The sequence below is a fragment of the Anthonomus grandis genome, chromosome 1 (assembly GCF_022605725.1).
Source record: "Anthonomus grandis grandis chromosome 1, icAntGran1.3, whole genome shotgun sequence".
Classification (NCBI taxonomy): domain Eukaryota; kingdom Metazoa; phylum Arthropoda; class Insecta; order Coleoptera; family Curculionidae; genus Anthonomus; species Anthonomus grandis.
This window is the reverse complement of record NC_065546.1, coordinates 44,274,691-44,296,837: the sequence shown is the minus strand read 5'-3', so window position 1 is coordinate 44,296,837 and position 22,147 is coordinate 44,274,691. Positions and strand designations below refer to the sequence as shown.

The window sequence follows — 22,147 nt, the reverse complement described above, 5'->3', positions numbered from 1 at the left end:
CAGGTATTTTGACAAAACTTATTTATAATATTTTTTGCAACGCATATTTATATTCTTAAAGCGTTTCGTTGTATTAATTGCTTAAAGGAAACATTAAACTATATGTTGTAGCAAAATTTTACTGCAAAATGTTATATAAAAAATATTACATTACATAATATACCCCCCTTGTACTGTCAATAATTGGTTATTTACCTTACTACTTTATTTTGACAAAATTCATAGTGAAAAAAAAACATGATTTTCACGAGACATTTTACCCTACGACACTTTTACCAGCAAAACACTTGAATTAATCCGTCGCTAAGTTAAGAGGGGCCTCACTTTCACTCACGCTATTCTCGGGCATACTTAGATCAGTGGGGGCCTCACTAGCGGTATCTGAAGCCGTACTCGTATTTACGCTAGCCTTACTATAGCTCAAATCCAACATTCCCGCCATGTTATAATCGATTTTGGGGACTTTTGCGGGCTTTTCATCATCATATGAATGTTTAAGATTTAAAGAGTAATCGTTGTAAATGCTGGCAGTGCTAGGACTTGAAGTCTTAGTAATACTTATATTGGGCATATAAAAGTCCGACTTAGAAGACTTTGCTAGATTAGCCAAATATTCCGCTGCAAAAGAGTCTTTTTTCAGTAAACTCATATCTGGAGATAAAAAGTTCATTTTGTTCATAAGATCCATGGAAAAATCGGTGGCAGGGAGTTTGGTTTCCTTGGAGGTTTTTGACGGGGATGATCGTTCATAGTGAAAACTTTTCGCGGAAGTTTTTGCTGACGAAGAAGGGGAAGCAGTAGAAGAAGAAAACGGCTTTAGAAGCTCTTGCATCTTAAACAAATTCGTTTGTAAAAACATATTGTTGGCGGCCAGAGTGCTGTGGGCCATCGGATCAGGTAGTCCAAGCAAACTGCTTGGAGTAGAATACTTCCCGGCGTTAAACAACAAACTGGATATGTCAGAACTTAACATGCCCAACCCGGAAGTGGGTGGTTGTAAAGTGGGCAATAACGGGGCCGTTTTGGGACTATTGCTCTCCTTTTCTTCGACGGAACATTTGAGGCTTTCCCTTATGAACCGCCATACCTCGTTCTCACTTTCTTCCCTCGGGAATTTACTCACTAAACTGCTTTTTAACTTTTCTATGTAGAAGGTGTTTCCCAGGAACTTCTCGCTGAAATTCACGTAGTCGTGTTCTTTTTGGTAGTAGTCTATGCATCGGTTGAATTCGGTTTTTACATGGGATGTGAGCGACGGATCTTGGACTACACTGTATGACATCAACATGGGCCGGCCGTATTCGTTGGGTTTTGTTTCTGGCGGGGGAATCACCCAGTAGGCCATGATGGAGGACTCTAGACTGACGTTTTCGTAGTTATACGGAGCTGAAATGAAAGAAGTTTAAGTAATTTGAAATTAACCGCAAACATTGAGTTAATGAAATAATAAGAATATTCTTAAAGAGTTTTAAGCAAAAAAATAGTTTCTCTTACTCATAAAAAGTTTCATAAAAGAACGATTGTTGTAACTTAAAAAAACTTTTGAGGTAGGAGCAATTTTTTTTATGAAAGTCCAAGACCACTTGAAGATTGGGCATATTTAGAGAGATTTAAATAAAAAAAAATCACTGAGAACATGCACAATATTTATACAGTGCATTCACGATGAAAAGAACAAATTTATTTAAAATTTAGGTATCTTTTTCTACTTTTATTTTTCGGACACGTCGATTAGCATTATCACTTACGCATTTTTTGCGATAAAGATTTTCTATATAGAGTACCTAAAGATTATAATCTATATATCTATATTCCCATTACTTTTTGTATAGCATACCATATGTCTAAAGTCAGCAATTTGTCAGATTTTGACGTAATAGACTAATGAAACACATAACCATTAAAAAATTAAAAATTATACAATAAATATTGCAACTGATGTTCAATTTGTTGTCCATTTACATCAATGCGTTTTTAAAGTCAATAAATAACTTCCAATTACACATTTTCAATCATTTTGGGATCGATTAGTCTAATTTCTTGTCGAATATTTTGCTTTAAATCATGAACATTATTTGATCTATTCACATAAATTTTGGACTCTCTTATGGGACAAGTAGCCCCATAAGAGAATACATCCAATACATTAGTTCGAATAAGTTGCATCAATAAATTGTCGAATGGCGGTGGCAAAGTGAGGAGGCGCCCCGTCTTGTTGAAACCATATATCGTTACTAGGTGTATTAGCCTCTTGCGGATCAGGGAATAAAACAACTAAAGCAGGGCTGAGTTCAAACTGTAGAAAGTTTCCAAGTTTTCCAAGTAGCGCTCTCCGTTTAATGTTGGTTTAGAAAAAAGAGGGTCCAAGGATTCGATTTTCACAATACCTGGCCACACATTAATTTTTTGAGAGCGCTGCGCGTGGTATTCTTGAAGTGAAACTTTATATAAACCCTGAGAAGTGTGTAAAGTGAGTACTTTATGCACGGTAGTAGAAAAAATTAATGTTGGCATTATAGTACTTGAAACACCCTGATAGCGACTCTGACGCAACAACCATGATTGCAAATCTGGTACGCTCATTCAACCTCACTATATGCATGTGAATTCCTCTACTCGTATCACTGAGCATTCTGCTACTACTATTATTGATTACATCTGTTCTAATTTATATGAGATTATAGTGTGATTTAGTTGATACTGGTATCTCCGACCACTGTGCCATCGTTGCATCTTTTTTAGTTAACTTCAAAATTAGAAAAGTAATTCACACTGGTCGTAAACGGATCTTCATTCGTAGCAATTATGTTAGATTTTGCAACGAATGCAATAGATAAAATTGAAATCAGATTTTTTTTCGGACCTTATCTTTTTACCATTCGATTTTATGCACTCTAGTAGACAAATGTTTTCCTCTGAGAAATATAATAATAAAGCCAAATTCCAAATTATGGATAACTATGGGTATCCACACATCTGCAAAAAATCTCCGCTGTCTCAATTCGTTCGTAAACATTTTAGTAATAAGCATAAGGATTTTCTTAAAAACCCACTTTCCTGAATATCGTAGGACATATAGAAAGCTACTGCAAAGTGCCCAACAACAATTCTATTCTTCTAAACTAAAAAAATCAAGTAACAAATTCCGTACATCCTGGCAAATTGTGAATGAATTATCAGGTAGAATAAGCCAAAACTCGCAGGATTTGGATCCAAATGATCTTAACAACTTTTACTGTTTTATAGCTGACAACCTATCTAAGACTATTCGCACTAAAAAGGATGCTCTCCACTACCTAGTCAATGTAAGTAACCATTTGCATTCTCCTTTCAACCCACCAACTCAATTGCAATTTGTTAGGTTCTCAGTGGAGTGAAAAATCAAAATGGTCTAAGGTACAATGGTATTTCCATAAAAATCCTAAAAGAGCTTCCTGAAAATTCTCTTTCTGCACTGGCACATGCCGTTAACTTTTGCTAGGGGAAGTTTTCCCTCTTGCCGTATTATATTATATTATATTGTGCACAAACATCTTTCTAGTTTCTCAAATGATCAACCACCCCAGGAACATGATTTATGTTTGTCTATTCCTCACTTTAGTTATATTAAGGACTCCATTATTTATATAGGCATTAAAATGTATAATCACTTGCCCTTGAGTGTTCGTTGTACTAAGAATTTGAAAATGTTTCGACATAAGTGCAAAAACCTTTTAATTGACCATGCGTTTTATTCCGTTGATGAATGTCTTTTATTTAATCTTGAGTAGCATCTAGTCAGTCTCTATTAGGCTTTTACGATTCTGTAATTTGACCAACAATTGTATTAGTAAAATATTTCTGTCATTGTTTAATGTTCTTATCCTTGTGAGTTCTAGGAAATTTTTTTGTATATCTTATAGAACTTAATATTGTCTTTTAGGATTTGTTAATAAGAATTATATATGAAGACTTGAAATAAATAATGTGCTAAGTGCCAAAAAATCAGTTTTCCATTTTATACTTGTAAAATGTTCTAGGTGCCATAACCAACAACATATAAAAAGCGCTAAGTGCCATGACTATTAAATTGTACTTTAAAAAATCCCAACAGAGTGCGTCGTTGTCAAACGCCGAAACGCCGCCGGTAAAAAATGAGCCAATAAATATAATCTTGTTTTCTGTGCTGCAGGCGGAAATTTCTACGCTGTTTTGGTGGTGTGTTTGTTATTTTTTTCTCGTTCTGGTTCTGTATAGTTTCACGATAATACAAGAATGAATACTAATACTGATACTACTACTAGACGGGGCAGTAAGCAAAAGCGACAGAAAAAAAGAAGTGGTGGAGAATATTTAACAAGAAAAAATAATAAGAAAGTTGCTGCTAAGCAGCCTTCTGAAAACAAGGTTAGTCGAGCATTGTTTTTATTTTTTGACAGTGATTTTGCAATTTTATTTACTTTGTTTTAGATATTGTGCAAATGCAAGTTAAACTGTCAAAAGATATTGCATGAACAAAAATTTAAGCTTTTTCATGAATTTTACGGTCTGAATGACAACTTAAAGCAAAAAACCTATGCAATGAGTCTTATACACGTATGTGCTAACAAAAGAAGAAGGCATGGAAACTATAAGCGCCCATAAGCAAGTAGGAGACAGGCTACATTTTCCTTTACCTTGCCCAATGGGGAGGGCAACATTTTACAGGTGTGTAGGAGGACCTTTTGCGCGGTGTTTGGATTAACTCCGAGACAAATTGAAACCTTGGCTAAGTTGAAAAAACGGGGAGATTCAGTTTACAAAGAAAGAAGAGGTAATAAACAGCTGTATCGTAAGTTCACGCCGGAAGATAAAGCACTGGTTATTGGTCATATAAACGAATTTACCAGAGACTTAGGACATTACAACCGTTCAAAAAGCGAGAAGCAGTATCTGAGCTCCGATCTTAATATAAATAGACTTTACTCTGCGTTTAAGGTTGCTCATCCTGATTCAACAGTGAGTTGATTTTCCCAAGTTAAGTTTTCGCAAGCCTAGAACTGATACCTGTGCTACCTGTGATTTACTGCACATGCAAACAAAAGATCCCACAAATGCAGATGCTAAAATTAAATTAGAACTCCACCACAGGAAAGCTAAAGCAGCTGTAAAAGCAATGAGAAAAGTCCATCAAAACTGCCAGCAACCCACCAGTGACAGCATGACAGTCTCAATGGACTTAGAGCAGGTCTTATCATTGCCAACTTTATCTCATAGTCAGATGTATTACATGCGACAGCTCTCTAACTACAACCTTTGTGTTCAACTAGGGGACAATAACACTGGCTTCATGTTTTTGTGGCATGAAGGTAAAACAGGACGTGGAGGGAACGAAATTGCGTCGTGTGTACTGAAAGCTTTCACTAATATACGCACACAGAAGCGGAAGTTAACAATCTGGAGTGACAACTGCGCTGGACAAAATAAAAACAAAATGTTATTATTTTTATGGATTTATTTAGTTGCCAAGGGGCATTTCGATGAGATCAATCATAAGTATCTAGTGTCGGATCATTCGTTTATGAGCTGCGACAGGGATTTCGCTCAAATTGAAAAGCGAAAAAGGCAAGAAAAATGTGAGGTACCTATGGATTTAGTGAAAATGATGACAGCAGCAGTGAAAAAAAACCCATTTCTGGTTACAATAATGAACCGTGAGGACTTTTTCGATTTTAAAATTGTTTCTGAAAGTACAATCAATATAATATTATATAATATAATATAATATAATATACAATCAATATAGTTTAATTTGTATTTCCATACAGTGGGAGAAAATCTATGAAAAAACTTATGACATAGAAGGGGAAATTTGGCCTGGAATAAAGTTTTAAGTAGTTAATTATTTCAACCACAGTGGATCGGGTGGTCCATAAAAAATATATTCTAGAACTTAAAAATAGTTGATTCCTCTTATATACATAATATTACATAATATATCAACAAAGAAAACCACCGTTCCCACATATGTATGTGAGCATTTCATAGAATTTGGGCGTCAAGCAGGCAAAAGAAACGACAAAAGAACCTCTATTTGGATTTTCTAGTGGGTATTCAAGTGATGTGCTGACGAACTTTTATTGAAAGATTTATAGTTTTCGACCTTTTAGCTTTAGATGTCTTTGTTTATGTTTAGTCTGTAATATGATATAGGGACTTTTAAGTTTAAGGCATGGTAGATTAAGAAAAATCAGATTGAGACGGTACGTCGTATTGTACGCATTAGCAAGTTGGCTTGTATAATCTTCTTTTTAAAATAGATCGTTGGTGAAGCAGTTTATTTTTTTTATTTTATTTATTGCTCCTTCTTACATCAGAAGTGGGATAGAATTCGCGTATTAATCCGCAAGTATAAAGAGGCCGCGAAAAATACTTGAAATTTTATTATATTAAACCATAATTACGAGAATGGAGCAATTAACGGAAGTGTTGGCGGCTACACTTAAAGAACTAAGAGACGTGTCGTGTCGTAATTCGAGTCCTGTGACCGCTATCGAAATTCCGAAATTTTGTCCAAGTGATAGCGATGGAGCTAGCAAGTGGTGTGAACAAATTGAAAAGCTTGGTGATACATTTAAGTGGTCGTCCCTTGAACAATTAACGAGAGCAGCTTCTGGACTTCAGGGAGAAGCGAGACAGTGGTATAACAAGTGGCAGCCAATTGAAAAATCATGGGAAAGTTTTAGGGAGGAGATTTGTAGTTTTTATCCTCCAAAGAGGAATCTAAACGAAAAGTTTCGTAAGGCCAGCCTGTATACCAGCCGAAGCGCCACCTCATATTGTGAGTATGCCAGAACAAAAATTTCTTTAATTCAAGCCCTTAATTTTGATTTAACAAAAAAACAATTGTTGGAACTGGTTATAGGCGACTTAGATGATATTCACGTTAAGACTGCTGCTTTTAATAGTAGACTAGATTCAATTTCAAGCTTATTGACTTTACTTGCATCATATGAAGTTGCTCAACCTACAACCAGTAATTTTAACAATCGATTGAAACGGCGTTTTCCGAACACTGACAGTATGACGAGTGGACCCAGTGTAAAATTGTGTTACTTTTGTCGTAAGCCTGGTCATTTACAAAGGCAGTGTCCGGAAAATGCAAAATCAAATTTTATACAGAAAGAAGCTGATAGCTCGTTTATCTCTAAAATAAAATGTAATTTTTGCAATAAACTTGGCCATACCGCTGATAAATGTTTTCAAAAACTTAAACAAGAAAAGCAGAAAGGCTTTAATATCAATAATTTTTGTATTGAGCTAGATGACAAATTTTGTACAAAATTTAAAATTCAAGATTTTGAAGTAAATTGTCTAATTGATACCGGGGCTGAGTGTAGTTTACTTTCTAAAAAGATTGCTGGTAAATTAAGTTGCCACATGGAGACAAATTTTACTTTATTAAAGGGAATTGGAGGTAGCTTTGTTTCATCTCTAGCAAAAACTACAATAAATATTGAAAATAATGGGACTGCCTTTAAAATAACATTTTGTATAGTTGATGACACCGACATATCTTTTGACGCTATTTTAGGTAGGGATCTTTTAAATTATAAGGGCGTAAAAATTTGCACCGATTCTAGCGGTACCAGAATTTATTTGGAAAGTCCTACCTGTAAAGCCGATTCGATTTCAATAAATTCATTTGCAAATTTTTCTGACAATATTTTGTCGCCTTTGCAAGGTAATTATTTAGAAGACCTAAAGAAAATGCTTACAAAATTTGCAGTAAATATTACAACCGGGAACTCTGTTTCTGCAGTAAAAACTGCCGAATTTGAAATCAAGCTTTCTGAGAACAAAATAATCTGTTATCGTCCTTATCGTATGCCTCTTTCTGAAAGGGAGATACTTAAGACTATAATAGACGATTTATTAAAAAATAAAATTATTCGTGAAAGCAATTCCCCTTATGCCAGCCCTGTTATTTTAGTCCATAAAAAGGATGGTAGTTCCCGATTGTGCTGTGATTATCGAGCTCTGAATAAAATTACAATAAAAGATAAGTGGCCCTTACCCAGAATCGATGAACAACTTGACAGGCTAGGTCAAAATAAGTATTTTACTACACTTGATATGGCTTCTGGGTTCCACCAAATTCCGGTGGCCAAGGGCTCTATCGAGAAAACCGCGTTTATTACCCCAGATGGCCACTATGAGTACCTGAGGGTCCCTTTTGGCCTTTCGAATGCACCCGCTGTGTTTCAGCGAGCCATTTGTAATGCTTTAGGAAAATTGCGGGATAAAGACTGCTTAATTTATTTAGATGATATTTTAATTACTTCTCTTACGATTGAGGAAGGATTAATAAAGCTAGAGCGAGTTTTAACAGCCTTAGCAACTGCTGGTTTCTCTTTAAACATCAAAAAATGTCGTTTTCTTGAAACATCTATTGATTATTTAGGTCAAGAAATATCGGCTAGTGGTGTCCGACCAGGGCAACATAAGGTCAATGCACTTTTAAATGCCCCTGACCCTAAGAATGTAAAGCAAGTAAGGCAATTTATGGGCCTAGCTGGATATTTTAGGAAATACATCCCAGAATTTGCATCTCGTACAGCCTGTATTACAAATTTGACAAAAAATAATGTAAAATTTAATTGGGGGGTAGAACAGGAAGTAGCAAAAAGCTATGTTTGTGCCTTTCTTAGTCAGAGACCTCTCTTAGCAGTTTTTAATACGGAGTTGGAAACAGAGCTACACACAGATGCTAGTTCAATAGGTTATGGAGCAATTTTATTTCAACGTCATGGGAAAGAGCTAAAAGTTGTTTCATATTTTTCTAAGCGTGCTTCCAAGGATGAGTCAAATTACCACTCGTACGAGCTCGAAACGCTTGCTGTGTTTTATTCCGTTAAACACTTTAGAATTTATCTGACAGGGATTCCTTTTAAAATAGTGACGGATTGTAATTCCTTAAAACTAACACAAAGTAAGAAAGATCTTCTTCCGCGCATCGCGCGATGGTGGTGTTTTCTTCAAACATTTGATTTTCAAATAGAATATAGGAAGGGTAGGCATATTCCTCATGTCGACTATCTTAGCAGAAATCCAATATCACCGAAAGTCCATAATGTTATAACAATTTCCACAGATAATTGGCTTAAAATAAATCAAAGTAAGGACCCAGAGACCCAAGAAATTATAGAAAAGTTAAGGCAAGGACAACTAACTACCGAATACTTTTGCCAAAACGACATTTTGTTTCGAAAAATTAATCCAGGGCAAAATCCCCCCATCTATAGAGCTTTTGTTCCAAAAGGAAGCCGCCTTGGTTTGTTACGATTATTCCATGACGAGCAATGTCATATTGGAATTGACAAAACTTTTGCGAAAGTCAATCATTATTTTTGGTTTCCTGGGATGGCAAAATTTGTAAGAAAATATTGCAATCACTGCTTAAAATGTATCGCAAGTAAACAATATTCTGGCCCAAAACAAGGGCAGTTGCATCCCATTAATAAACTCCCTGTTCCTTTTCACACCGTGCATGCCGATTGTGTTGGGCCATTCCCAGAATCAATTGAAGGGTATAAGTACCTTTTACTCCTAATTGACGCTTTTACAAAATACATTTTTCTTGTCCCGCTTAAGTCCCTCTCTGGAGCGGAAATGTGCTGCCAGTTAAAGATCTATTTAAATATTTTTGGAAATACTAGCAGATTTATTTCTGATCGGGGCACAAATTTTACAGATCGGTCGGTAAAAGGGTTATTATCAGACTTAAAAATAAATCAACATCTTATTGCTAAAAGTGCCCCTCGCGGTAATGGTCAGGTTGAGAGGTATGTTTCAACCGTTTTAAATCTAATACGAACTGAAATTGAAAATAAGGCAGAATGGCCAAACGTTATTGCAAAACTGCAGCATACTTTAAATTCAACTAAACAAAAAAGTACTGGGTTTTCTCCATTTTATTTATTGACGGGTGAAAACGGCGACGATAAAAACATAAAGGCTATAACAGAACATTTTACCGTAAGGGCTGAAAATAACTCCGCATTGGAGAGAGACAGAAAACTGGCATACGAACATATGAAGCAACAGGCTGAGTACTTAAAGAAGTTATTTGATAAAAAACGAAAATGCGCTAAAGAAATAAAGGTTGGCGATTTTGTTTACCATCCTTCTGGTAACTCTCACCTGGCTAAATTGGATGCAAAATATGATGGTCCATTTGAAGTAACGGCAGTTCTTCCAAACGAACGATTTGAATTAAAAAACTTAGCAACTAATAAGAAAAGAGTTGTGGCGATCGACATGATTCGTATTTGGCCTGGTGAATTCTCGGAAGATACGACTGCTGTTAACTGTTAATCGTAAGTTTAGTCAGATGTTCTGTGTGAGCATTTATTTATTTGTACTAGAGTAACAACAAACGTTTTTTTATTTATTGCTGTGTGCTAAATTTTATTTTTGCTGTGTGCCAATATTTTTATTGCTGTGTGCTAAAATTTTATTTTGCTGAGTGCAATTATTTTTATTTATTGCTGTGTGCTAAATTTTATTTTTGTTGTGTGCAAATATTTTTTTTATTGCTGTGTGCAAATATATTTTTTTTAATTTGCTGTGGACTAAAATTTTATTTTGCTGAGTGCAATTATTTTTTTATTTATTGCTGTGTGCTAAATTTTATTTTTGCTGTGTGCAAATATTTTTTTTTATTGCTGCGTGCCAAATTTTTATTTTTGCTGTGTGCAAATATCTTTTCTTATTGCTGTGTGCCAAATTTTTATTTTTGCTGAGTGCAATTATTTTTTTATTTATTGCTGTGTGCTAAATTTTATTTTTGCTGTGTGCAAATATTTTTTTTTATTATTGCGTGCCAAATTTTTATTTTTGCTGAGTGCAATTATTTTTTTATTTATTGCTGTGTGCTAAATTTTATTTTTGCTGTGTGCAAATATTTTTTTTATTGCTGGGTGCTAAAAATTTTATTTTGGTATGTCAAATCGCTATATTATGCTAAAATAGTTTGGTAATTCTATTGCTATGCGCCAAACATTGTTTTTCCTTGTGCTTGTTATAACATTAGCTGTGCGGAAATCTTTTCTTTTACAGATGTTGAAGTCTAATGTTCAAGGCGAGGTTTACAGGTCTCTCATTCTGGCAATGTTGCTAGAAATGAGGGAAAACTCGAGAGCGAATTTTCTGTCAGTCTGGCCGTGTGAGCATTTCATAGAATTTGGGCGTCAAGCAGGCAAAAGAAACGACAAAAGAACCTCTATTTGGATTTTCTAGTGGGTATTCAAGTGATGTGCTGACGAACTTTTATTGAAAGATTTATAGTTTTCGACCTTTTAGCTTTAGATGTCTTTGTTTATGTTTAGTCTGTAATATGATATAGGGACTTTTAAGTTTAAGGCATGGTAGATTAAGAAAAATCAGATTGAGACGGTACGTCGTATTGTACGCATTAGCAAGTTGGCTTGTATAATCTTCTTTTTAAAATAGATCGTTGGTGAAGCAGTTTATTTTTTTTATTTTATTTATTGCTCCTTCTTACATGTATATGTGAGAATATATTCCGTGCCAGACCAGCTAGATTCGAAACTCAATAGGGCCCTCTTCATGAAATCGTCACCCGAGCCATTACCTTTATTTATTTGACATTATGGGACACTTTATGATGACGATTTATGGATGCGGAGTGTTTGTGTTAGTTTTAAGTTTTAAGTAAGAGTTTTGCTATTAAAAAGAAAAGGGAATATTCGAATTTTAGACAGATTATTTCAGCATACAGATTATTGACAGCATTATTTCTGAAGAGAAATTTGTTCTGTTTTATTTTAAGATTTTTCGTTTTATTAAATCATAATTTAATTAAAACTCGGTGTTTTCTTATACATCTAAGAAGCTTATACATCTAAGCTTCAAATTTCGAAAGCTCAATGGATTAATATTAGCCGAGAAAATCCAGTATTTGTCAGAATCCGAGAAACCCTGAACGAAATAGAGTCTTGGAAAGCAACAAAGGTTTTGAAGAAAAATGTTACAATTGAAGCTATCGCAGACATGACTCTGCCAAACCTAACCTGCCAGAGTAGAATTTCTGAAGAGAAAAAACAAAATCTGCTTACAATGATTCCTTATTTGAAGGAAGAAAACAGACAATTTTATGAGGATCTATTGAGTCCTAACATTAATTAGAAGATACATTTTTTGTGTTTTTTCGTTATTTACTTACCACAATATTTATATTTTTGTACCTGCCGACGCCGCCCCTCTAGCCTATCGGAGTTTATCGATCCCCCGCATGCGGGGGATTTATACCGGTTCTTCGACGAAATGTGGTTATAGGGTTGACTCGGTTCAGTTTATTTTCGACGTTTACCGAGTGAGCCAATATTTTTTGTTTTTGTGAATTTAATATTCTGTCATTTAGTGCTAGTTTTACGGACTTTTACTTTAATATAATTTATATTAATAGTAGTTGTTTGGTAATGGCTTCTCACGGACAATACTAACTACAAAATTATACTCGTACATAGTTCCTCTAAATAAATATGTATTGTTTATAATTTAATATTTTTTACTGTGTAATAGAATAGTGTGCATTGTAATGCAATTACGATTATTAATAAATAAGAAATATATGCATATACCTACATATAAATCAAGTGTTTTTTTTTAAATTATTTTCTTTTTTGCAGTTTCCCACTTATTACATGTGTTTTGATCAGCCAACTGTGATTCAACAAATTAATATTTCATTTAATAATAAATGGTAGTAAACATCCAAGTAGAAATAAACATCTAGAAATAAACGTCCAGGTTTGTACACACCTACATAGTAGGTAAATTGGATTTTGGGAAAATCCCCAAACAAGTAAAGGATTAAATAAAGGGTGTCTAAATTAAGTGTCTGAACCAAATGATTCCTCTTAAGTAACCAGGTCAATCAAAAAAATAAAGATAATCGGTACAACCCTACGTTTTTATTATTGACAATAATAATGCTGGATTGAATAAAATAAGACTAAAATAAGAGTTCAATTTACACAAACCCCCATAAGGCATTTATACAGCAAAATAAAATAGGAAGTTGACCAAAATGCAACTAATATTTTATTTTTATTTGAAAACGAAACTACGCACGGCGTTTTGGTCAGAAAACCCATTAAAAGACAAAGGGTTAAAATTTACCTGGTATGTAATTGGTCAATTTCTTGAAATATACCTGGCATGTGATTGGTAATTCCTTATTTCTTATTTTATTTTATTTTGCTGTTTAAATGCATAAATATCAAATAAGGCCTTATTTTATTCTATTTGTCTGTATAAATTCAACTTAACTAGTTGGCAATTAAGGTATACATTTAGGTTTACACCCTTTATATTAGGTACGCCTTTATTAAGATTAAAGGGTTTTTAGGGGATTCTAGTTTTCTTAACAACATTCCTAAGGTTTTGACTCAAATTTAAGCGTTTTATTAGTATTATAAAAAGAAATAAAAGCAAAGAAAGAATGGCGACTGGATGCATACATAAATATATTACCTATTACCTAGTTGTTGTTTATTTAATGTGTCACAATGAATAAGCGTCAAAACTCATCAAAATATTTTAAAATAAAAAAAACTTGATTTTGCCCAATAATATTATTAAACTTAATACTTTCCTTATTGCCCCCCGTAAACGCATTTCTAATGTGAACTTTGTGGACGAACTTGTATCCTGTCATGCGAGGGGTGCCGGCGTAGTTTACAAGTGATTTACGACCGCTTATAAAAAAAAGGCGGCATTTTGAGGCGATCAAAGAAGTGATTCTACTTGTTGAAATCTATATACTTTTATATTATGTACACAGAAAAATACTTACTTGAATAAACCTATGTTTAATTTTCAGAGAGTTTTTTGTTATACATTGATTGTAGTATAAAAACCATTGTTTATCTCGAAATAATAATTTTGGCACATTATTTATTTCAAGTCTTCATATGTTGTAGTTCTTGAACAATAAAATATGTTACCTATCTATGTTTCATTAGTCTGTTACGTCATATTTAACAAACCATTGACTTTGAGCATATGGTTTACTATACAGAAAGTATTCGGAATATATCATAAAATTGTAAAACGTCATAATATACAGGGTGTTCTATTTAAAAAAATGAATGTTAATGCCATAGTTCCGACTTGAGGCATCTTGTATAGAATTTTTTTATTTCAAAAAAGGCGCAAGTGACCATACTAATAATCAAATAATACTACATAATCGATGTGTCCAAAAAATAAAAGAAGAAAAAAATACCTGAATTTTAAATGAATTTGTTCCTTTTACCGTGAATGCACTGTATAAGGGGCGTATTATATGCCGAATAGACTATAATAAAAACAACTTACATATAATAATTCCAATACAAGGTGTATAGCTGTTATCGTGGGTGCCTCTCATCTTAATTTGATACTCTAGCTGGGCGTCTACGTCCCTAAGGGTGGGCGCGGCGGCGGCATAAGGGTGAGAATGGTACCAACCCACCAAAGTTAATTTTTCATTTTCGATACATTTCGCGATTTCCGCCTCTACTTGGGGGGCATTAGTGCGATCCGATTTTGTGTTTCTACACGGGAACGCGTGCGTTATTTGAAGATCTAAAAGAAATGGACATGGAAATATTAAAATTACCCCGGGAAATTATTTACTTACTATGAGAATTGACCTCCCAATGTCCGGCCAAGTAACCGGAAACTTCGGATTTTGTCAAGTGACAGTGGAAATCCATTAGCATCGCGGCGTTTGTGTGCAAAGACACCAAAAACGGTTGGATTTTTCCTAGATTTGAAAATGGCACGCAGTCTATCATTGTGTTTGCGTCACTGAAAAGAAAACGTTATACTTATTTATAACTTTTTAAGTTATATTTGTACATAAAATAGTTATTGTCACTGTAAAATTAAGTTTTTTGACACAAATTTAAGCAAAACATTGGTAATTACACTTTGGAACTTCATAAAAGACTACTTTAACATTTTACTGCTTACTGTGTAAGGGTTCTATTAGTAATAGTGTTATGTTTGACAACAAATCTGTGAAACATGGCGGGAGTAGTAGTTGTACTGCTGGAAGTAGCTGGCACTGAAGTAGAAGTCTTCAAAAGTTGCTCCAAGTTTAAAGTATTTGCTGCTGCCACTGAAAATAGCTTTCACGATAAATACAAGAATACCAAAAAAAAAAACAGAAGCACATACACTCCTTTTCCAGTTGCTTTTCTAGCTCCTTTTCCTCGTCCTTTTTTTTCTTATACCAAACGTTCTTATAAGCGTCCAGTTTCTTGCCGTTGTACTTTACAGAAGCCCAACCGCACCCGGATTTTTTATCGGGATTAATAAAACGCTTACAAGCGATGGCCCAAGCACTAGGAGATGCGAATATAATGTCGGTCTCTTGGCTTCGGATTTTCCCGTCTTCGAGAAGGTCTCCAACGAATTTTTGACCCTTAAGTAACAATAATAATAATAAATTATGTTATGAAATATTCAACAAAATGTGTATATAACAGGACTAGTATTCGCAGAGCGTTCTTCCATACTACCCAAAACAACACAATTTCAAAAAGTTAATAGAATTTAAGAAAATATGTTTACAGTTATATTAAGTACAAAATTACTGGTCATTGACAAGTAGCAAAAATTTATATTTATTTATTTATTTAATAGACATTACAAAAAAAACAATAATTCAAAGTTCAATAGTTACACCTAACCATAACTTAAATATATAATAGCTAAAATACAAATATCTTTTCACAGGCAAATAACAAAATCAACAGAAGAGTTTACACAATCTCTCTAATTTGATTCCTAAAACTAGAAAAAACAATGCCCACAATTTCAATATCCTCATGGTTGATAATATTTAAGGTTCTTTCGATAGGGGAGTGAGTGGCATAGTTGGTACTGTGAAAAGGCAAAGCAAATAGTCGGTTTCGTCTCAAGAGTCTTGAGGGGACATTGAAGCTAATGCTACCGAGAAGGTCGGGGCATACAATCAGACAATTAAGAAGCTTAAATACAAAGGTTAAATCACCACGAATACGTCTTTCTCTCAATGTTGTCATAGCACTTCCCGTGCATCATCATAAACATGATCGTTCGGTATTTCCAAATTTAATTTAAATAGATAAAATCTTAAAAACTTATTCTGAATCCTTTCAAGGGCCAGACAGATGTTCATGTAATAGGGGGACCATATCATTGAGCCATACTCCAATAAAGAAACCACCAAAGACATACTGTATACTGTAATACACTCTCTTACAGGTCTCGACTGATAGCTCTCTACAGTTACGCAGGACAAAACCCAGAACCCTGGAGGACCTAACCACTATATTATTTATGTGTATATTAAAATTTAAATGATCGTCAAAATAAATGCCAAGATCCTTGATTGTATCAGAATACTGAACAGGGCTTCCCTCTATATTGTATGATGTTACAACTTTTTTACTTCTTTTGTGAAAACTAATATAATTACATTTCTTTATATTTAACAATAAGATATTGTTAACACACCAATCATTTAGCCTATTCAGGTCATTCTGTAACAAAATTTGGTCTTTGGGAGTCTGGATTACTCTATAAAATTTCAGGTCATCTGCAAACAATAAAAAGGCACTATTTTCAAAACATGTAGCTATATCATTAATGAAAATGTTAAAGAGCAATGGTGAGCAGTGTCCACCCTGAGGTACACCAGAACATACATTGATATTGCTGGATCTAGCACTACCCAATCTAACCTGCTGAGTCCGGCCTGACAAGAAGCTTGTAAACCAGGCAACTATATGATTGGAGAAACCAAACACTCTAAGTTTCTCCTGCAAGATTCTGTGATCGACTCTATCAAAAGCCTTGGAGAAGTCTGTATAAATCACATCCATATGACATCCCCTCTCCAAGGCATCCAACAGATCCTGCTGATAGATCAACAAGTTAGTGATCGTAGATCTGCCCGAACTAAACCCATGCTGCTGATTGAGCAACAGCTCCTTGCAATAGAAATAAATTTGGTCGTAGATAAGACTGTCCAACAGTTTTGGAATGGCCGACTGGATGCAAACGCCCCTATAGTTGCCTATTTGGTCATTATCATCTGATTTAAATATTGGTACCACAAAACTATGCTTCCATAATGACGGAAAGAGTGCTGAGCCAAGGGATTTCTGAAAAAGGAAAAATAGAGGGCGAGAAACAGTACAGACACATTTTTGTAAAAAATAGTTTGGTATCCCATCAGGACCTGAACTAACTTTGGGCTTTAATTTTAAAATTTTATCAAAAATCAAACCAACAGACAGTTGGGGATTAGGAATTGTCATATTTTCTCCCACCTGTTGACCCATATAATAATTGTTATTTTTATTTATATTAGTATTGTAGACAGTTGAAAACAACTGGGCAAAACCCTCCACTATCTGTTCGCAACCAGAAAATTCATTATCACCATAATACACTAAATTTGGAATTTTATTTACTGCCTTCCTAATGTTGAGGTGATACCAAAAACTTTTAGGGTCAGCACACAGTAATCGGTCTAAATTTGAAATATAATCACGGTAGCAAATATTTGTTAAACTTTTCCACCTCGCCCTGAGATTAGAAATAGTACATAATCAGATTGAGCAATCTTCTTCTGTGTAACTAGATATTTAAGTTCACCCGAGAACCATTTGCGAAAATCAGATGTCTTATATCTTTTGAGAGGAACAAAAAGGGCTATTGCCATGTTTAAAATGTGATAGAATTGAGAGACAGCTATGTTAATATCAGTCGTATTCAGTATTGTGGTCCAGTCAATTCCAGACAAGTAATTATTAATGCCATCATAATCTGCAAGCTTAAAATTATAATAAAATTCTACATACTCTACATTTGGCTTGAATTCACCACACAAATCTAATTGAAAGTTGTACTCTTTGTCATTTTGAGATTTATCAAAAAGGTTTGTTATTTAGTTCTAAAGGTTGAAACAGAGATATGGTTTATTAATTGAAACAGATCAATTGTATAGGCAAAAAAGAGATATCAAAAAAATTAGTTCGCGTGTTTTTTGCTAAAAACGACGGGATAACTGATTGCTTATTTCTCAGTTATTTAAGTTCCTAAAAAGCTAAGTTCTAAACATCACTTTAAGAGACCATCTTGATTAACTTCCTATAGCCCAATTTAATCAGGATTATACAGGGTCGTCAAAAATTAAATAAAAAATAAAATAACTAAAATGGCAAAAGGTGAATTTTTTTAAATGGAATGCCCTTATATTGATAATTAATTGATAATTGATAATTAAAATACCTTTCTAATAGATAATAAAAAAACTTAATATAACACATTCCTACACATAAGTAACCGCATTTTAGAAATTTTTTATTTATTTATTTATTTATTTAATATTTTATTTATTTATTTAATATTTAAACAGAAACATAAAGTAATTTACATCGAATTTTAACAAAATAGAAAAGCTATATAAATATTAGCACCTAGGTACGCAGTACCTGTATGTGCTTGAAAAATACAACAAATCCTCTAAAAATTACAACAATTGCCTGATTTTCTCATTTGTCAATAAATACTTATTTTCATGAAATTTAATTTAATTAATTTTAAACATTTTTAATTTGTAAATTACTTAGCTAGCTATGAAAATGTCACAATGATTTAATAAATGACAGCGACATTTTTATTTATGGCAGTGACAGTGACAGTTATAGTATTGCCATTATGTTTTACCTTAGAACATTGAATACACTAGAAAAAACATTGGCTAATCTCTTGTACTTAAAAGCTTATTGTTTTAAGTTGATGATTTCTTTTATAGGATATGTAATGCAAGGTAAATGAAGGTTCTTATCCAGTTTGTAATAAAATTGAAAAAAAATCTTACCAAATATTCAATAGTCATAGCTCCAGCACCAGGCTTTAAAATGCCAGCAGACAAAAGCATCTGCAAAGTAACAGTTCTATTACTGGGGTCTTTTCCGACCACTTGGCGCACTTCAGGAGGTTTTTCTGTACCATTTTCAATTGGATTTTCTGGTGGAGTTTCACTCCCGGTTTCCTAAAATATTTCATTGATAAAAATATAATTGTAGTTCCTCAAAAAAAACTAAATTTAGATTACTATGAAACTAAAATTAAGGAAGACTTATGTATCCAAGTGTGTACTACACCAACATGGCTTATTGAAGTTTATTAACTTTACTAAAAGTGAAAGATTTAATAACTAATACAATAAAAAGAAGGAAGATATAAACTAGTAGGTAGGTACCACTAAGACATGCTATTAAAGATATACTTACTTTAATGTACAAAAAAATTACAATTTTTTATGTACAAATAATAATAGGAAATACACTAAAAAGCACTACAGAAAAAGTGAAAAAAAGACAAGAACCTCATCAAAATCTTCTGGTTCCACCTCAGTATCCTCCTCCCGAAAGCTGTTATTCTCGTCATCATCTAAATGACTAGGAGCACTAGAGTTTTGCCCTAAGAGAGCTGCGGCCAGATGAGACTGCATCTTTGAGAGAAAATGCAAGCATTAGCATTCTATTTTTATACTTTTCAGCTGATATAAACTGACAATAAAAGTAGTTTGCAAGGAGCCATATTTAATTGTTCCTTTAATTGATAGCTCTTGAAAACCATTGAACTACTGTTAAAATCTATCTATAACAGCTCTCTCTCCGCAAATAAAGCATTTTCGGATAACTACCAAGCAGTAAAACAGGAAACACCACAAAACCTGCCCTATGGATGCTACATAGTGTTGTATTGTAAAAACCGTTATAATTTCAAAAAGAAGTGTTGACATTGTAATCTTTCAAGCAATAAAAATAAAGTTAACACACCTTTAGCTCAATTTTGGGGGCACACAATGCACCAATAAACAAGAATTTTCGATTTCAAACAATTTTGAGTTTTTGTTTATATTTTTATTTTATTTTGGTTTATTGACAGGAGGAGTGACTTTGACACTTTTGAACTTTTGACAGTCCACTTGACAGTGACAAGTATATTAGTATTGTGGCGGACGCGCATGTTGCAACCATCCGCTACAAACATGTTCAACCAGTTCACAGCTCCGGAAGAAATGCGGCAACACGGCGACCGGAATGAACTGTCAACGTCAAGGCCGTCAATAGTCACTCACTTCTTCGCGCCCAATTTACTCCACTTGACGAATGATAATCTTTGCTAGTTTAGTTTGTATGTTTAGGATAAATAAATAGTTTTCCTAAAAGAAAAAAAACTGTGTGCCTTAATTGCTCGCCGCAACAGCCACAATATAAAGCCATATTTTAGCGAATAAGCCTCTTACTCGGTTGCCTAACAATGTCTTAAGCGTTACGTCATCGTAAATGGTTTGCGCTCGAATGACGTCATGTCTAACAGCTGTCAGTGTCTAAATATTAATAGTAAATATTAACCGATTCCAAGCGATCTATCGGTTTTAACCGCTGTTAAGCCCTTGGTTTACCTTGAACAGTCCCTTTATAATATTTATAATATAACCAATCGTGTCCGCTTGGACGTCTTTGGTTGAAGTAACTTAGTAATTTGTCAGATGTCACTATCATAGGGAGTGACTTTGACACTTTTGACAGTGACAGATATACTAGTATAACATAACTGAGGTTATGTTTTAATATTTTATTTTTATGTAAATATGAATTTTCATGTCTTTTTTTATGTTTTTCTACCACATAAGCATAAGATAACGAAACGAAATGTTTAAAAGCTAAGACTGAAGTTATAATGGACAGTAAGTACATAATTACCAATAAAACTCCCTTTTTTATTAACCAAAACACATTTACAGTACAATTCTTAGTAGAATTTGGATTTATGGTGTTACTGTTGATTTTGGTGAGAATCACGTTCCTTATACACAAAATCACCACTGGATATAGCAGAGTTGATCCTAAAAGAACCAAACCAAGTAAAACTGTAATATGTATTGGGTCTGGAGGCCACACAACAGAAATGCTTACCCTCATAAAACATTTAAACTTCCACAACTATACTCCTAGATATTATGTTATGGCGAAAAGTGATACAACTAGTCTTATTAAAGTTACCACTTTTGAAGAAAGCAGAAATGCCAAAGTGAATAAAGATTATTTTATAATAAGGATACCAAGAAGCAGGTCTGTAGGACAATCATACATAAGTTCAGTGTTAACTACATTAGTTTCTATTTTATATTCAGTTCCTATAGTTGTAAGTTTAAGGCCTGATCTCATTTTATGTAATGGACCAGGAACTTGTATTCCAATTTGTGTTCTAAGCTTCCTGTTAAAATGTGCATTTATCACTCAATCAAAAATTGTTTTTATCGAGAGTTTTTGTAGAACTGAAACATTTTCGCTAACTGGTAAGATTTTAACTTATATAGCGGATAATTTTATTGTGCAATGGCCTAGTCTTAAAAGTAAGTTGAAAAGAGCTGAATACATTGGTCAGTTAATGTGAAAATTGCCTCAAATTGTTTTAAAGGCTTCTAGATACAATTCCTGTTTAAGCTCTTTGTATACTATAATATACTCTTATATTAGAAATTTATTTAAACTATTTAATGTGACTTCATAAATAAATAAATATATTATATATATCATCTAACTGAATTTTTATAAGATTATGTGTTAGAGAGAGACAAACTAAGAAGAGGTTGTTTAAGGTCTCTCTGATTGTTCCAGTGATAGATGAGGGACAGAAAACATATCCCTTCTACAATAAATAATACCTGCAATGCTTAAAATATTAATGCTCCAATTATTGTGCAACTTCTAGGTTTAGTGCCATAAAAAAATAACCATTGATTTGATGAACTTCTTATTTTAAACAATCAAAAGTTAGCAATAATTTTTCAGAATAAAAATAAATGTGAACAGTTTATGTATTAAACACACTGGCATTACATGTTGTTTTCTAGAATTTCAGATCAATAACTGGCATACTTATGTTGAATTAATATAATAAAAATTATGTAAAAGAAGCATATAAACAAGATAAAAATAATAAAATACAAGCAATAAAAAGATTTCATAATAAGCACACAAGATATACAGAATATACTGAATTAAATAACAGATCTAAAGAATACAATATACTAAATAAGGAT

At 33.6% G+C, this 22,147-nt stretch overlaps 2 protein-coding genes across 3 annotated transcripts; one reads left to right on the top strand and one right to left on the bottom strand.

The window, feature by feature from the left end:
• Positions 1-101: 101 nt before the first annotated feature.
• Positions 102-20,000, bottom strand: LOC126743171 (MPN domain-containing protein CG4751-like). Of its 2 annotated transcripts, XM_050450156.1 has the most exons (8): positions 19,875-20,000; positions 19,418-19,543; positions 18,908-19,081; positions 15,211-15,457; positions 15,004-15,151; positions 14,669-14,838; positions 14,365-14,613; positions 102-1,386 (listed from the first exon to the last, which is right to left on the bottom strand). In XM_050450156.1, exons 2-8 carry the CDS (start codon positions 19,541-19,543, stop codon positions 293-295), a joined length of 2,208 nt encoding a protein of 735 aa, XP_050306113.1. In that variant the 5' UTR covers positions 19,875-20,000; the 3' UTR covers positions 102-292. The 2 variants fall into 2 exon arrangements, with proteins under 2 accessions (XP_050306113.1, XP_050306119.1); XM_050450162.1 differs by lacking the exon at positions 19,418-19,543 and having other exon boundaries at positions 19,875-19,994.
• A 625-nt stretch (positions 20,001-20,625) lies between these two features.
• Positions 20,626-21,645, top strand: LOC126743187 (UDP-N-acetylglucosamine transferase subunit ALG14 homolog). The gene is made up of 2 exons (XM_050450171.1): positions 20,626-20,788; positions 20,846-21,645. The coding sequence occupies exons 1-2, from the start codon at positions 20,782-20,784 to the stop codon at positions 21,496-21,498; spliced, it is 660 nt and encodes a 219-aa protein (XP_050306128.1). The 5' UTR covers positions 20,626-20,781; the 3' UTR covers positions 21,499-21,645.
• The last annotated feature ends 502 nt before the right edge of the window (positions 21,646-22,147 follow it).